This window comes from Salmo salar, chromosome ssa09 (genome assembly GCF_905237065.1).
Source record: "Salmo salar chromosome ssa09, Ssal_v3.1, whole genome shotgun sequence".
Lineage (NCBI taxonomy): Eukaryota > Metazoa > Chordata > Actinopteri > Salmoniformes > Salmonidae > Salmo > Salmo salar.
This window is the reverse complement of record NC_059450.1, coordinates 11916604-11933836: the sequence shown is the minus strand read 5'-3', so window position 1 is coordinate 11933836 and position 17233 is coordinate 11916604. Positions and strand designations below refer to the sequence as shown.

Below are 17233 nucleotides of genomic sequence, written 5' to 3'. Positions count from 1 at the left end.
AATCACTCTACCCCCCCCTCCTCTCTCCCCAGGCAGTACTACCCAGACCCCCACCCTGCCCACGCCATCCAGCTGATGAGAGTGGCCAAGCTCCAGCACTTCCTGGTTCACCTGGGGGACGCACAGCACACACTGAGACTGGTGAGCTGGGCGGCGAACCATTGTTATGGCTGCCCTATTCCCCGTCTCCCCTCATCTATCTCAGGGCTCGGTTCAGGGGGTTGCAACGTTACAGAACATTTAGGTCCCTCAAACTCAAATCTGGACCTCAAAGCCAGTTCCACTGCTGTCATTCTTCCTGTCTAATCCGGGACTGATATAGACATAGGACATCAGGTGGGTGCAATTAATTATCAGGTGGAACTGAAAAACAGCCGTACTCTGGGCCTTGTAGGGTAAGATTGGAATAGTCCTGGTTTAGATAGACTTTGTACAACAGATACAGTAGGGGTTTCTGGCTGGTAGCATGTAGGGAATCATGTCAGCTGTAGTCAATACATCTGTACGGGTAAGGTAATGAACACGCCACATCACTGAACACACCCCTGCTATCTCCTATCTCCCCTGCAGGCCTATGACATCATGAAGGTTACTCACGGCAACCAGCACCCCCTGACCTCTGACCTCATCAGGAAGTTGGAGGAGTGTCGGGCGGAGTTGGACCGCGCCTAGCGAACCTGCCCTAGCCACTCGAGGGGATTCGAGGAGTCCGTGGCTGTTCAGAAAGTAGCACACGTTTTTAGTGTAATGACGGTGTAGTGTTGTGTAGTTGATATTACATCATTTCTAGAGCTTCATTTTGTTCCCTGTCATTCTTCATAACCCATTAAACTCACTGAAACAACCTCTTTAACTGTGTGTGCGTGTGTGAGCTGGGTTCAGATCTGTCTCCTTGTCTGAGCTGGTTTCTGTGTACTTGCATGTGTGTGTGTGTGTGTGTGTGTGTGTGTGTGTGTGTGTGTGTGTGTGTGTGTGTGTGTGTGTGTGTGTGTGTGTGTGTGTGTGTGTGTGTGTGTGTGTGTGTGTGTGTGTGTGTGTGTGTGTGTGTGTGTGTGTGTGTGTGTGTGTGTTTGTGTGTGTGTGTGTGTGTGTGTGTGTACACACTTATCTCCGGATATGGCCACACAGTGTTTTTGCTAGTTAACTCCCCCTAAAACTGGCCAGCGTTGTGACTAGAGAGACATGGATTAGGGCTCCTGCCCCTCCCCCTCTCCCCTCCCTCAGATAGCATCCTGCAGAGTGATGTCACCTGCTGGGAGAGAATAGCACCCTGGGTGTGTGTCTGTCGGTATAGCCCAGTGCTGTATGCTTGTTGGGCGAGCATAGCAGAGAATGGAAGGCACTGTTGTGTTCAGGAGAACCCTAGTCTTGTGTTTTGTGGGTTTAATAGAGAGGGCTATCAGTTGTACCATCGCTGCTTTTGTGTGTGTGCGTGCGTGTGCGTGTGTGTGTGTGAGTTTAGCAGTGGCCTATCAGTTATACCATCTCATCTCTCTGCATGTCTCTCTCACTTAGTCCTAGCCATCTACTTCCCCTGTTAAACCTTACATAAACCTTAGGTAAACCTTGTGTACACTGATGACGCCGGTTCTCACTGAGACAGCGGGAACCCAACGTGGCATTAGGCTGCTGATGGACTGACTGTGCAGTCTGAGCTGTGGATGGCGTTTCAAATTGATCACTCTCTCGGGGTGTTCCTGATGTAGCTTCTAGCTGGGGTTTTATGACTCTTTGTTAGGGACGCAACAACAAAAATACGTTAACTTTCCCTAAAATCCACGGTTTTCCTGAACTCCCGGGTCGGAGGCTCCCTGACACCCTGCTTATTCTCTCCTGATTACTGGTATCCTCCAACTGGGATTTCTGGAAACCGGGGAGTTTGGGGGAAATGACTGGAATTGTGCAACCCTGGTAATGGTGTTACTTCTACAGCCGTCGTACCAGGTCTCTCTTGAGGAAGTGATTCGACTCTCAAAAGGCAGACGTCGGCTCCGCCTATAGCAACTGCGTCACGTCGGTAATGGCACTAACACACGCCCTCGTATTATCGCTTTCGGATAACCGCCAGTTTGTCCACTGACATACAGATAAACTCTCCGGTTGGTATTGAACGTAGTGAGAGATCTGGTCTCCGATTTGATCCAGCCGTGTCTAGCTAATATACCTTGAGGTGTACTGTATATGACTAATATGACTTGAGGTGTACTGTATATGACTAATATGACTTGAGGTGTACTGTATATGTGACCAATTGGTGTTGATGCCTTTATGCTTTAGCTCTGCAGGCTAACAGTTTTGTGGCACGCAGGGAACTCTGGTTCGAACCCAGTCTGTCTGAATGTGGAGGACAATGAGAGAACTAGATATCCCCCCTCCCTCTCTGCAGAGAACTATACAATGAACAGACCATATCTAAATCATCTATTACTCTCCGTTTGCACTATCAGATTGGATTCACCATCATCTCTTCAGCTTCCATTTTGATCTTTATTCCCGTCGCTCGCCCCCTTCTTTCACTCGCTCGCTCTCTCCCTCCCTCCCTCCCTCCCTCCCTCCCCCTTTCTCTCTCTCTCTCTCTCCCTCCCTCCCCCTTTATCTCTCTCTCCCTCCCTCCCTCCCCCTTTCTCTCTCTCCCTCCCTCCCCCCTCTCTCTTTCTCTCTCTGTGATGAGTGGTGTCTGAGAGCCCAGCAGGAGAGCCTGAGTTAATCAAAGGGACATCAGAGATGTTTCACCCCCACACCCATCCCTCTCTTTCTTTCTCTCCCTCCCTCCATCCCTCTCTTTCTTTCTCTCCCTCCCTCCACCCCTCTCTACACCGCCTGTCTGCCTCTCCACCTATCAAGGCCTTTTTCTCCTAGGGACATTTTTCTTCCCTTTTTATCTCTGTCTCTCTCTCACACACACACACACACACACACACACACACCGGTATAAACCAGTGTTCCAGCGGTGTAAACGCTTCTTTCCCCCATTTAAAGGCTACTTACCATTTAAAAGCCCGCTATCCAGGTCCTGTGGAAGGGGCAGAAGAAAGTGAGTCTCCCAGCACACAGTAAACCTCCCTCAGTGCTGATCAAAGATAGTGATATGGCGAGATACAGTATGATACAAAACCTCAATCATTTCCTTCCTTGTCTGAACATATCTTATCGTGCAACTATCCTGTTAATGAACTGCGTAGTGGATCAAATAGCTGCGAGCTGTGGGAGAGGAGATGATCAGGGACCGGTTGGTTTCCACTTCGGACGGGCGGAGAGAAGAAGAAGAAGGGAGAGAAAAAGGGAGAGAGGGAGAACACACACAGGTACGTAAGGAGAAACACACACAGTCACACGTTACCATGCCTGTGAGTTATCCCAATGGGTTGGGTCAGGGTGCTGAGATTTACAGATGTGTGAAGACAATGAGGAAGTACCGTGGATACAGTAAGACAGAGAAAGAGAGACGGGAAAGCTCCTATTCTTCATCCACCAATGGGATTTGTTCTCTCCTCTCTCCCTAACAGTCTTTCTTCCTCTCCCCCTCTCCCCTGGGCCCCTCACCCCCTCTCGTGTGCCCATGGACAGGCCTCTCCCCCCTTCTCTCCCTTCGTGTGGGTGTTCAAAGCAGGATGTCAGGAGCAACGTTTCATCCAGGGGCTGAGAATATAGAACCCTGGTAACCCACCAGAGGCCTTTCTCTCTCTCTCTCTCTCTCTCTCGCTCTCGCTCTCGCTCTCGCTCTCTGTCAGTGGCGAAGTTATTGTAATTGCGGCGCGACATTAATATTACAAATACATTCTAATGACAACAGAAGGCTCACTCGGTCTCTGTCGCAGGCACTGATACGGCTTCTCCTCCATTGGGCAAGAGAAATGACGAGTGCAGGCCTACACGTACACAGTAGCAGTAACACCCAGTGAGATGTAGAGGCAAAGAGAAGGACGGCTCTCTGCTGTTGTATGCTAATACCGCCACTGGGGAGGACCTGAGAAGGAATGATGTGTCACAACGTAGACGTCTGTTACATGACAGACGCTGCAGCTAAACCTGGGTGGATGGAGCCTGGTTTCACTAAGTGGGTTCCATCTATGGTAGAAATTGGTTCAAATGTTCAGTTCGTAATAAGCGCATGAAAAACCGGGCTCTTCTTCGCCCCGTTTATACCTGGTACTAACATAAGTCCTTTGTCCTGATCTTGTCTACATTATGATTGTGCCCATATTGCTTTGTGGGGCGATGGTTGGTTTACTACCACTCATATTCAATCTGAGGATTGTTGAGCACGGTAACTGGGTGGATGTGTAGAAGAAATTGAGAGAATAAATTGACAACTCGTCTCCTCCAATACAATCCTTTATTTACAGCAGATTCTCAGTCCGTTTCTCTGTTGGAGGTTTTTCTGCTGACAGAGTTACACACAGACATGGGTCGGGTTCAGCAGGCACAATTAGGAAGAAACATTTTTGGTCCAACTTTTTTCATTTCCCATTTCAAACTGGTTTATTTCTCCCCGTTTGTGCCTTATGAACATAACCATAGTCTGTCTCTCTGGTCTGGGCATCTGTCTCTCTCAAAACACACACACAAATTAGCCCAGCCAAAGCACAGTAAGGCCTAGCTAGCATGGGATGGGACTACGGGTAAATTCCATGTCTATTCCGTCTTTTCAGGAGACTTGTTCCCTTCCCAAAATGGACTAAATTAAGTTGTGTCCAATCCTGCTATCTACAGTAGGCTACCTCTCTCACTCCTCTCAGAGACTGTGCAACCAGAGAAATAGATCTCTTTACAACACATCCGAACCCATGACAGCGGAGTGGGACGTTTCCATGGTGACAAACACAGACTTGACCAGGGTGTATTCAGGAAGGCGATATGTTCAACCTTCGCAGATAGAAATGTAACGAATAGAGCAGACTCGATTCCGTATCCTTCAAGGCAATCATCTTTTCTACACAATACATTTCTACATGCAGGTTTTGTAATGTTGCAGCCTGCCGAACGTGACTCTGGAGAGTACCATCATCAACAGGCTCCGGGTAGAAGCTGCCCTTAGGAACAGATCTAGGATCAGATTACCTATCCTGAATCATATCTTAACCATTAGGGGACTACTTCTTCCTACTCCCATCAATCGGACAATTCCCATCTCAAAGGAGGAAGTAACAAACCAAAAGAGCGGAGGAAAAAAGAAAATATCTCAAATAAAGACGATAGTGTATATGTTGTAATATATCTATATATGAAATGGGCTCAGCATATGTACATTATTTTGTCTTTTTTTAAATGCATAGTAACTTTGCAGACCAAAAGGTGTGTGGATAATGCATTATACAATACAAGCAACTCTCTGTTCCAGCACCTCTCTGTTCCAGCATGCCTCCTGAGTTAAATAAATAAGATCCTTCATTCATGACCATAACATATGGGAGAGGTGAAAGGGCAAGGGGCATGAACTCTCACGAAAGGGAGGGAGAGGGAATGATGAGGATGATAATAAAATAATACATTTTATTTATAAATGACTTTCAAAACAGCCAAGGACACTACGTCATAAAATATGATGGTAAGATGAAGAAGAAGCATTTATGTCTGAAAGTTATTTTAGGAAACAGGCTATATATATATATATATATATATATATATATATATATATATATATATATATATATGTGTGTGTGTGTGTGTGTGTGTGTATGTATGTATATATTACATATATATATATGTGTATGTATGTATCGGAAGTCGGAAGTTTACATACACCTAATCCAAATCCATTTCAATTCAGTTTTTCACAATCCCTGACATTTAATCCTAGTAAAAATTCCCTGTCTTAGGTCAGTTAGGATCACCACTTTATTTTAAGAATGTGAACTGTCAGAATAATAGGAGAGAGTGATTTATTTCAGCTTTTATTTCTTTCATCATATTCCCAGTGGGTCAAAAGTTTACATACACTCAATTAGTATTTGGTAGCATTGCTTTTAAATTGTTTAACTTGGGTCAAATGTTTCGGGTAGCCTTCCACAAGCTTCCAACAATAAGTTCGGTGAATTGTGGCCCATTCCTCCTGACAGAGCTGGTGTAACTGACTCAGGTTTGTAGGCCTCCTTGCTCGCACACGCTTTTTCAGTCCTGCCCACAAATGTTCTATAGGATTGAGGTCAGGGCTTTGTGATGGCCACTCCAATACCTTGACTTTGTTGTCCTTAAGCCATTTTGCCACAACTTTGGAAATATGCTTGGGGTCATTATCTATTTGGAAGACCCATTTGCGACCAAGCTTTAACTTCCTGACTGATGTCCTGAGATGTTGCTTCAATATATCCACTTAATTTTCCTTCCTCGTGATGCCATATATTTTGTGAAGTGCACCAGTCCCTCCTGCAGCAAATCACCCTCACAACATGATTCTGCCACCCCCGTGCTTCACGGTTGGGATGGTGTTGATATAGGACTTGTTTTACTGTGGATATAGATTCTTTTGTACCTGTTTCCTCCAGCATCTTCACAAGGTCCGTTCCTGTTGTTCTGGGATTGATTTGCACTTTTCGCACCAAAGTACGTTAATCTCTAGGAGACAGAACGCGTCTCCTTCCTGAGCGGTTTGACGGCTGCGTGGTCCCATGGTGTTTATACTTGCGTACTATTGTTTGTAGAGATGAACGTGGTACCTTCAGGCGTTTGGAAATTGCTCCCAAGGATGAACCAGACTTGTGGAGGTCTTGGCTGATGTCTTTTGATTTTACCATGATGTCAAGCAAAAGGAGTTTGAAGGTAGGCCTTGAAATACATCCACAGGTACACCTCCAATTGACTCAAATGATGTCAATTAGCCTATCAGAAGCTTCTAAAGCCATGACATCCTTTTCTGGAATTTTCCAAGCTGTTTAAAGGCACAGTCAACTTAGGGTATGTAAACTTCTGACCCACTGGAATTGTGATACAGTGAATTATAAGTGAAATAATCTGTCTGTAAACAATTGTTGGAAAAATGACTTGTGTCATGAACAAAGTAGATGTCCTAACCGACTTTCCAAAATTATAGTTAACCAGAAATGTATGGAGTGGTTGAAAAACGAGTGTTAATAACTCCAACCTAAGTGTCTGTAAACTTCTGACTTCAGCTGTATATATGTGTGTGTGTTTGTGTGTGTATATATAATATATAGTATATGCATGTATGTGTGTGTATATATATACTGCTCAAAAAAATAAAGGGAACACTTAAACAACACATCCTAGATCTGAATGAAAGAAATAATCTTATTAAATACTTTTTTCTTTACATAGTTGAATGTGCTGACAACAAAATCACACAAAAATAATCAATTGAAATCCAATTTATCAACCCATGGAGGTCTGGATTTGGAGTCACACTCAAAATGAAAGTGGAAAACCACACTACAGGCTGATCCAACTTTGATGTAATGTCCTTAAAACAAGTCAAAATGAGGCTCAGTAGTGTGTGTGGCCTCCACGTGCCTGTATGACCTCCCTACAAGGCCTGGGCATGCTCCTGATGAGGTGGCAGATGGTCTCCTGAGGGATCTCCTCCCAGACCTGGACTAAAGCATCCACCAACTCCTGGACAGTCTGTGGTGCAACGTGGCGTTGGTGGATGGAGCGAGACATGATGTCCCAGATGTGCTCAATTGGATTCAGGTCTGGGGAACGGGCGGGCCAGTCCATAGCATCAATGCCTTCCTCTTGCAGGAACTGCTGACACACTCCAGCCACATGAGGTCTAGCATTGTCTTGCATTAGGAGGAACCCAGGGCCAACCACACCAGCATATGGTCTCACAAGGGGTCTGAGGATCTCATCTCGGTACCTAATGGCAGTCAGGCTACCTCTGGCGAGCACATGGAGGGCTGTGCGGCCCCCCAAAGAAATGCCACCCCACACCATGACTGACCCACCGCCAAACCGGTCATGCTGGAGGATGTTGCAGGCAGCAGAACGTTCTCCACGGCGTCTCCAGACTCTGTCACGTCTGTCACGTGCTCAGTGTGAACCTGCTTTCATCTGTGAAGAGCACAGGGCGCCAGTGGCAAATTTGCCAATCTTGGTGTTCTCTGGCAAATGCCAAACGTCCTGCACGGTGTTGGGCTGTAAGCACAACCCCCACCTGTGGACGTCGGGCCCTCATACCACCCTCATGGAGTCTGTTTCTGACCGTTTCAGGAGACACATGCACATTTGTGGCCTGCTGGAGGTCATTTTGCAGGGCTCTGGCAGTGCTCCTCCTGCTCCTCCTTGCACAAAGGCGGAGGTAGCGGTCCTGCTGCTGGGTTGTTGCCCTCCTACGGCCTCCTCCACGTCTCCTGATGTACTGGCCTGTCTCCTGGTAGCGCCTCCATGCTCTGGACATTACGCTGACAGACACAGCAAACCTTCTTGCCACAGCTCGCATTGATGTGCCATCCTGGATGAGCTGCACTACCTGAGCCACTTGTGTGGGTTGTAGACTCCGTCTCATGCTACCACTAGAGTGAAAGCACCGCCAGCATTCAAAAGTGACCAAAACATCAGCCAGAAAGCATAGGAACTGAGAAGTGGTCTGTGGTTCCCACCTGCAGAACCACTCCTTTATTGGGGGTGTCTTGCTAATTGCCTATAATTTCCACCTGTTGTCTATTCCATTTGCACAACAGCATGTGACATTTATTGTCAATCAGTGTTGCTTCCTAAGTGGACAGTTTGATTTCACAGAAGTGTGATTGACTTGGAGTTACATTGTGTTGTTTAAGTGTTCCCTTTATTTTTTTGAGCAGTGTATATATATATATATATATATATATATATATATATATATGTATATATATATATGTATATATGTGTGTGTGTATACAAACATTTAGATCTGAAACTGCCTCAAGCACCAAACTCACAACAGTGGCACCAAGCAGAGTGAATGAGAAATGTTCCTCTACACTCATATTTAACTCAGACGTCCCGCATTTGTTAGATCTGTAGAATGGAGCAGTGTCCCTTTAACCCATTAATCACATGGTCACACCCATCCCCTTCTATGGTAGTTATTATGACGTTCCCCTAATGGTAACATTTTCTTTTAGCCTTTGTTCATACCTCCATCTCCCCTCCCTTCTAGCTGATGTCTCTCTGCACCTCTTGATCATCGTTAGGGGACGGGTGGGGACGGGTGGGAGGGTGGGTGTTAGGCCTGAACCCCCGACTGTCATCCCTCATAGCCTGAGGGATGACAATGAAATCAATGGGCCATAAGATAAACCACCGCCACCTCCCTTCCCTGGGTCTTGTCCGTCCTTATACATAATTTCCTATCCCCTAAAGCACTCTGTGTGGTGTCACTGTCTTCGGAGAATTTTAAAAAAGAGGTATAGAAAACGTACACGTAACAGTTCCTAAAGTTGAATCCTAACTAGTGCAGAACATTACAAGCCACTGAGAACAGCTAGTCAGGGGAGGAAACACCGAGTAAAACGAGCTGTGGTTTTTACTTTCCACAACTTTTTTTTCTTCTTTTTACTTTTGAGATCTATTATTTTTTCAGCTAGCACCATCTGTACACAAATACAGGAGCAATGGTTCCGATTTCGAAGTGTTCGCAAGGCACTTGTCTTTCACACACAAGGTTGGTTTTCTTTTCCTTTCTGTCGTTCTTTTCTCTTTTTTTCCCTACGTGTCTATAGACGTTTGTCAGCCAGTCCTTATTCAAAGCAAGCACAACTTTATTTACAAACTACATCTCCAACAACTCCTCAGTAAAAGTGCTCTTCCTGTCAGGTGGGAGATATACTCCTCATTTTAAAAAAACACCCTCTCTCTTCCTCCTCTTCATTCTCTTCTTCATCCTCCTCCTCGCCCTCCCTTGCTCCTCCCTTGTCCCGCTGCTTAAAAAAATATTCATCTTTAGTGTCTGCCTTTGTTCTTCTGCACCTCCTCATGGAAATCCCTCCTTCCCTCCGCTCCATCCCTCTCTCTTCCTGCTGTTGTGTCCGAGCTGCTCCAATTCCCTTGAGTCCTAACAGTCCTAGAGGAGGTGTGGGCCGTCTGTCCGTCCGTGGGTCTACCTGCGGCAGCAGGTGACGTCGAAGCAGGTGACCATCATGAGGTGAGCCTTGCAGAAGTTGACCCTGGTCTCCAGTCTGTCTGTCATCACCTCTAGAGCCTCCAGGTACTCCAGAGAGTCCACCTCAAACGTCTGCTGCAGGTCAACTATGGGGAGAGGACAGAGAGACGGCCAATATGTTACAACCAGGGGCAGAGACAGGAACAGAGAGACGGACAGACAGAAAGAAGGACATTTGTTACAACCATGTTATAGGGACAGAGAGACAGGGACAGAGGCCTTGTTTATACCTGGTGCTAGCATGCATATTTGATCTTATCCACATTGTAGCCGTTGCATCTTTGTATAAAAAAAAATGTTACCTTTATTTTAACAGGGAAGACATATTGAAACCTAGGTCTCTTTAAATGTGCCCTGATTAATACAAGATGAAAATAAAATAAAAAAGAATAAATACATATATATATATATATATATATATACATACATACACACACACATACATATATACATAAACAGGTTTTTAGAAATTGTTAAAATAAAAAACTGAAAAACTGAAACATAATTATTCAGACTCTTTTCTCAGTACTTTGTTAAAGCACCTTTGGCAGAGATTAGAGCCTTGAATCTTCTTGGGTAAAAGCTTGGCACACCTGTATTTGGGGAGTTTCTCCCATTCTTTTCTGCAGACACTCTCAAGCTCTGTCAGGTTGGATGGGGAGCGTCACTGCACAGGTATTTTCAGGTCTCCAGAGATGTTTGATCGGGTTGAAGTCTGGGCTCTGGTTGGGCCACTCAAGGACAATCAGAGACTTGCCCCCGAAGCCATTCCTTGCTGTGTGCTTAGGATCGTTGTCCTGTTGGAAGGCTAACCTTCACCCCAGGTCTTGAGTACTCTGGAGCAGGGTTTCACCATGGATCTCTCTGTACTTTGCTCCGTTCATCTCTCCATCGATCCTGACTAGTCTCCTAGTCTCTGCTGCTGAAAAACATCCCCACAGCATGATGCTGCCAACACCATGCTTCACCGTAGGGATGGTGCCAGGTGTCCTTCAGAAGTGACGCTTGGCATTCAGGACAAAGAGTTCCATCTTGGTTTCATCAGACCAGAGAATCTTTTTTCTCATGGTCTGAGAGTCTTTAGGTGCCTCTTGGCAAACTCCAAGCGGGCTGTCATGTGCCTTTTACAGAGGAGTGGCTTCCGTCTGGCCACTCTTCTGCAGAGAAGGTTGTCTTTCTGGACCGATCTCCCATCTCCACAGAGAAACTTTGGAGGTCTGGCAGAGTGACCATCGGGTTCTTGGTCACCTGTGGAACCTTATATAGACAGGTGTGTGCCTTTCCAAATCATGTCCAATCAATTGAATTTACCACAGCTGGACTCACTGTGACTATTGTGTCTAAAGCATTGGCTACTGTAATAGTGCTATGCCCAGGCCTAAACCCTGATTGGTTTACATTCAAAATACATTTCTCAGATAAAAAAAGAGCAAAGTTGTACATTTACCAAGGATTCAAGAATCTTAGCTTGACAAGGAAGCCTTGAAATGGGGCGATAATTATTAAGGTCACTAATATCCCCGTCCTTATGGAGTGGCAGGAAAAGAGCTGATTTTCCATACTATTGGAATATTTCCTGATAACAATGTTACATAAAGAATGTGGGTTATTGAGCCAACAATGATGGGCCCTGGACACTTAAGCAGACCATGATCCAACTGGTCGGTCCCTGTAGATTTCTTGTTGTCTATTGCTATCAAAGCATCCAGGACTTTAATTTCTGTAAATAGCCATGTCCAGAGAGACATAAGGGATTGTAACATACTCTGTTTCACGGAAACTTGGCTCTCTTCGGGATATGCTGTCGGAGTCAGTACAGCCACCTGGATTCTTTGTACGTCGTGCTGACAGGAATAAACATCTCTCCGGGTAGAAGAAAGGCGGGGGTGTATGTTTCATGACTAACAACTCATGGCGTAATTGTAACAACATACAGAAACGGAAGTCCTTTTGTTCACCTGACCTAGAATTCCTGACAATCAAATGCCGACCGTATTATCTCCCAAGATAATTATCCTCGGTCATTGTCAAAGCCATGTATACCCCCCTCAAGCCGATACCACGACGGCCCTCAAGGAACTTCACTGGACTTTATGCAAACTGGAAACCAAATATCCTGAGGCTGCATTTATTGTACCTGGGCATGTTTAACAAAGCAAATTTGACAACAAGGTTGCCTAAATTCTATCAGCATATTGACTGCAGCACTCGCGCTGGCAAAACTCTGGATCACTGCTACTCTAACTTCCGCGATGCATACAAGGCCCTACCCATCCCTACTTTCGGCAAATCTGACCACGACTTCATTTTGCTCCTCCTTTCCTATAGGCAGAAACTCAAACAGGATGTACCCGTGCTAAGAACTATTCAACGCTGGTCTGACCAATCGCAATCAACGCTTAAAGATTGTTTTGATCACGCGGACTGGGATATGTTCCAGGTAGCCTCAGAGAATAATATTGAGATATTTGGTGAGTGAAGTTATAAGGAAATGCATAGGAGATGTTGTACCCACTGTGACTACTAAAACCTACCCTAACCAGAAACCGTGGATAGATGGCGGCCTTCGCACAAAACTGAAAGCACAAACCAACACATTTAAACATGGAAAGGTGACAGGGAATATGGCCGAATACAAACAGTGTAGTTATTCCATCCGTAAGGCAATCAAACAAGCAAAGTGTCAGTATAGAAACAAAGTGGAGTCACAATTCAACGGCTCAGACACGAGACGTATGTGGCAGGGTCTACAGACAATCACGGACTACAAAAGAAAAACCAGCCACGTCACGGACACCGACGTCTTGCTTCCAGGCAAACTGAACACCTTCTTTGCACACTTTGAGGATAATACAGTGCCACCGACGCGGCCAGCTACCAAGGACTGTGGGCTCTCCTTCTCCTTGGCCGACGTCAGTAAGACATTTAAACGTGTTAACACTCGCAAGGCTGCCGACCCAGACGGCATCCCTAGCCGCGTCCTCAGAGCATGCGCAGACCAGCTGGCTGGTGTGTTTACGGACATATTCAATCTCTCCCTAAGCCAGTCTGCTGTCCCCATATGCTTCAAGATGGCCACCATTGTTCCTGTACCCAAGAAGGAAAAGGTAACTGAACTAAATGACTATCGCCCCATAGCGCACACTTCTGTCATCATGAAGTGCTTTGAGAGGCTATTCAAGGATCATACACCTTACCTGTCACCCTAGACCCACTTCAATTTGCTTACCACCCCAATAGGTCCACAGACGATGCAATCGCCATAACACGGCACACTGCCCTATCCCATCTGGGCAAGAGGAATACCTATGTAAGAATGCTGTTCATTGACTATAGCTTAGCATTCAACACCATAGTACCCTCCAAGCTCATCATTAAGCTTGAGGCCCTGGGTCTCAACGGCACCCTGTGCAATTGGGTCCTGGACATTCTGATGCGCCGCCCCCAGGTGGTGAAGGTAGGTACCAACATCTCTTACTTTGCTGATCCTCAACACTGAGGCCTCACAATGGTGCGTGCTCAGCCCCTTCCTGTACTTCCTGTTCATCAAGTTTGCAGACGACACGACAGTAGTAGGCTTTATTACCAACAAGGACGAGACAGCCTACAGGGAGGAGGTGAGGGCACTCGGAGTGTGGTGTCAGGAAACAATCTCTCACTCAATGTCAACAAAACAGGAGATGATCGTGGACTTCAGGAAACAGCAGAGGGAGCACCCCCCTATCCACATCGACGGGACAGCAGTGGAGAAGGTGGAAAGTTTCAAGTTCCTCGGCGTACACATCACAGACAAACTGAAATGGTCCAGCCACAAAGACAGCGTGGTGAAGAAGGCGCAACAGCGCCTCTTCAACTTCAGGAGGCTGAAGAAATTTGGCTTGAATACAGACTTCAAATCATTGGCCACTTTAATAAATGGATCACTAGTCACTTTAATACTGCTACTTTAATAATGTTTACATATCTTGCATTACTTATCTCATATGTATATACTGTATTTTATACCATCTATAGCATCTTGCCTGTCATTGCTCATCCATATATTTATATGTATATATCCTTATTCCATTCCTTACTTAGATTTGTGTGTATTAGGTAGTTGTTGCGGAATTGTTAGATTACATGTTAGATATTGCTGCACTGTCGGAACTAGAAGCACAAGCATTTCGCTACACCCGCAATAACATTTGCTAACCATGTGTATGTGACCAATAAAATGTGATTTGATTTGAAGAAAAACTTTGACTATAATTTCTATCTCTCAAGTTGCCCCTATCAGCATCCAGCCCAATATCATTCTGAATAGGCTAGACGTTCTTTCAAAGCGATAGTCCGCTGAAATAAAATGGTGATTAATGCATCAGTGATGGCATTTTTTTAACGTAATTAGGCAAGTGTCTGAATTAATTTGTTGTGGCAGAGAGGAGGAAGTAGAACCCTTCAGAATATAGCCAGTTTCCCATTACAATCCGAAAGAGTGGTTACATAATAATCAGATGTAGCCTTTCTGATTTGTCTTACACAAAGATTCCTCAGTTGCTTAAAAACTTACCAGTCCCAGACCTAAGCCTGTGTTCCTGGCCTTGACCCAAGTATCATCTCTTATGAATGACTTCTGATAATTCCATAGTGTACCAGGGATTCAATCTACCTTTAACCTTTCATTTTTTGAAGGGCACATGTTTATCCACAATAGTGTTGAAGACTCAAAGCTAAATCAACTTCAGGGATAGCTGAAATACAATCAAGGTCACTAAAATAAAGCCTGTTCACTGAAGTTTTTAAAGTCCCTCTTTGTGATGACACGAGGCTTAGATTTTTCTATTCTCACAACTGTAACACAATCAACTGCGCAATGGGCACTAATGTCTTGGGTGAAGACAACAGTAGACAATCAGGTTTATTCGTTAAAATAAGCTCAATTAGAGTTGACTTTGACGTATCTTTAGGGTTGGGCCGTGTAGGCTTAGACACCAGCTGGGTTAGGTTTAGATCATTATACATGTCTCTTAGATAGTCTGAAGTTTCCCAATCATAATTTAGGATTATATAACAGGATAATAACTTCTGATTTAGTAAATGAAGACAACAAACTAGTTAACTCCTCGAGTGAAAAAAGGTTAGCTGAGGGAGGATGGTAGACCCCTACAACAGTTATGGATACATTTTTCCCCAGACAAAGGCTTAAAGATAGTAACAAATAAAAATTGTCAAGGGGAAGACATTTTTTGTAAAAAAAAAATTAAATAAAAATGGCCACTCCACCACCTCTACCATGTCTGTCAACTCTGAACACATTATAACCCTCAATATTAATATCAGAGTCCAGAATGTCCCCAGAGATCCACATATCAGTCAATACCAGAACTTCCGGATTGGTCTGCTATCCCACATCTTGATGTAATCCAGTTTAGGAAGTAAGCTCCTAAAGTTCAGAAATATCAACCCAAGTCCTTTACGATTTTTAAAGTCACATGGAAACTCAAACAATCTACGTTAAATAGACTGTTGCAGGCCCTGTCTGATGATTTATATAGTTGGTAAGGCTATAAGATTGCATAGAACTGCGCCATTTGGTCGGTCTATCCTTATTAGTATGAGTAGAAATTGGAATTACTTTTCCAAGGTTAGCACCACAGGGCCTGAGGCCGCAGCCAATGTCAATATGAGGAACTCAGAGTAACCAATGATGAAATGCTATAAACTGACTTACATGGGCTTTGGTTGCTATCGCGCAACAGCCCAAGCCCTCTCTCTACGTGATTTGAAAACCGAGGGGTATTCAAGTTTGTGGAATTCCCATTTGAACCAAAAGCACTGGGTGAGTAGACCACAGTTGGCTTCTGTTTTGAGCTAACAATAGCAGATCTAAGAGTGGAGTTCAAATGAATGGGTACAAGATTACAATTGACAACACCCCTGGTAGTATAGACAGCAGTGCGACGATAACACTTAGAAAGGATGGGAGGAAGTCATTTTTCCACATTTTGTTACGTTACAGACTTATTCTAAAATTGATTCAATAATTTTTCCCCCTCATCAATCTACACACAATACCCCATAATGACAAAGTGAAAAAATTAAAAACAGAAATACCTTATTAACATACATATTTAGACCCTTTGCTCAGGTGCATCCTGTTTCCATTGATCATCCGTGAGATGTTTCTACAACTTGATTGGAATCCACCTGTGGTAAATTCAATTGATTGGACACATATAAGGTCCCACAGCTGACAGTGCATGTCAGAGCAAAAACCAAGCCATGAGGTTGAAGGAATTGTCCGTAGTGCTCCGAGACAGGATTGTGTTGAGGCACAGATCTGGGGAAGGGTATCAAAACAATTCTGAAGCATTGAAGGTCCCCAAGAACACAGTGGCCTCCATTCTTGAAAGGAAGAATTTTGGAACCACCAAGACTCTTCCTAGAGCTGGCCACCCGGCCATACTGAGCAATCGAGGGCCTTGGTCAGGGAGGTGACCAAGAACATGCGGGTCACTCTGACAGAGTTCCAGAATTCCTCTATGGAGATGGGAGAACCTTCCAGAAGGACAACCATCTCTGCAGCACTCCATCAATCAGGCCTTTATGGTAGAGTGGCTTGGCAGAAGCCACTCCTCAGTAAAAGGCACATGACAGTCCAAAAGGCACCTAAATGACTCTCAGACCATGAGAAACAAGATTCTCTGGTCTGATGAAACCAAGATTGAACTCTTTGGCCTGAATGCCAAGCGTCACTTCTGAAGGAAACCTGGCACCATCCCTACGGTGAAGCATGGTGGTGGCAGCATCATGCTGTGGGGAAGTTTTTCAGCTGCAGGGACTGATAGGCTAGTTAGGATCGAGGGAAAGATGAACAGAGCAAAGTACAGAGAGATCCTTGATGAAAACCTGCTCCAGAGCGCTCAGTACCTCAGACTGGGGTGAAGGTTCACCTTACAACAGGACAACGACCCTAAGCACACAACCAAGACTATGTAGGAGTGGCTTCGGGACAAGTCTCTGAATGTCCTTGTGGCCCAGCCAGAGCCCGGACTTGGACCCAATCGAACATCTCTGGAGAGACCTGGAAAAAGCTGTGCAGTGAACCTCCCCATCCAACCTGACAGAGCTTGAGAGGATCTGCAGCTTGTA

The 17233-nt window shown here is 45.0% G+C and overlaps 2 protein-coding genes across 4 annotated transcripts in view; one reads left to right on the top strand and one right to left on the bottom strand.

The window, feature by feature from the left end:
- smyd3 (SET and MYND domain containing 3) overlaps window positions 1-844 on the top strand; it is a 211478-nt gene extending 210634 nt beyond the window's left edge. The window contains 2 exon segments of the mRNA NM_001140394.1: window positions 33-141; window positions 571-844. Of these exon segments, the coding sequence (NP_001133866.1) occupies window positions 33-141; window positions 571-672 (211 nt within the window). The 3' untranslated portion in view covers window positions 673-844.
- Window positions 845-9902: 9058 nt separating this feature from the next.
- The window catches only part of LOC106610711 (kinesin-like protein KIF26B), a 141627-nt gene continuing 134296 nt past the window's right edge, over window positions 9903-17233 (bottom strand). For all 3 annotated transcript variants that reach the window (XM_014210210.2, XM_014210213.2, XM_014210212.2), the window contains exon 19: window positions 9903-10185. In XM_014210210.2, coding sequence (XP_014065685.2) covers window positions 10037-10185 — 149 coding nt within the window. In that variant the 3' untranslated portion in view covers window positions 9903-10036. The remainder of the gene's footprint in view (window positions 10186-17233) is intronic.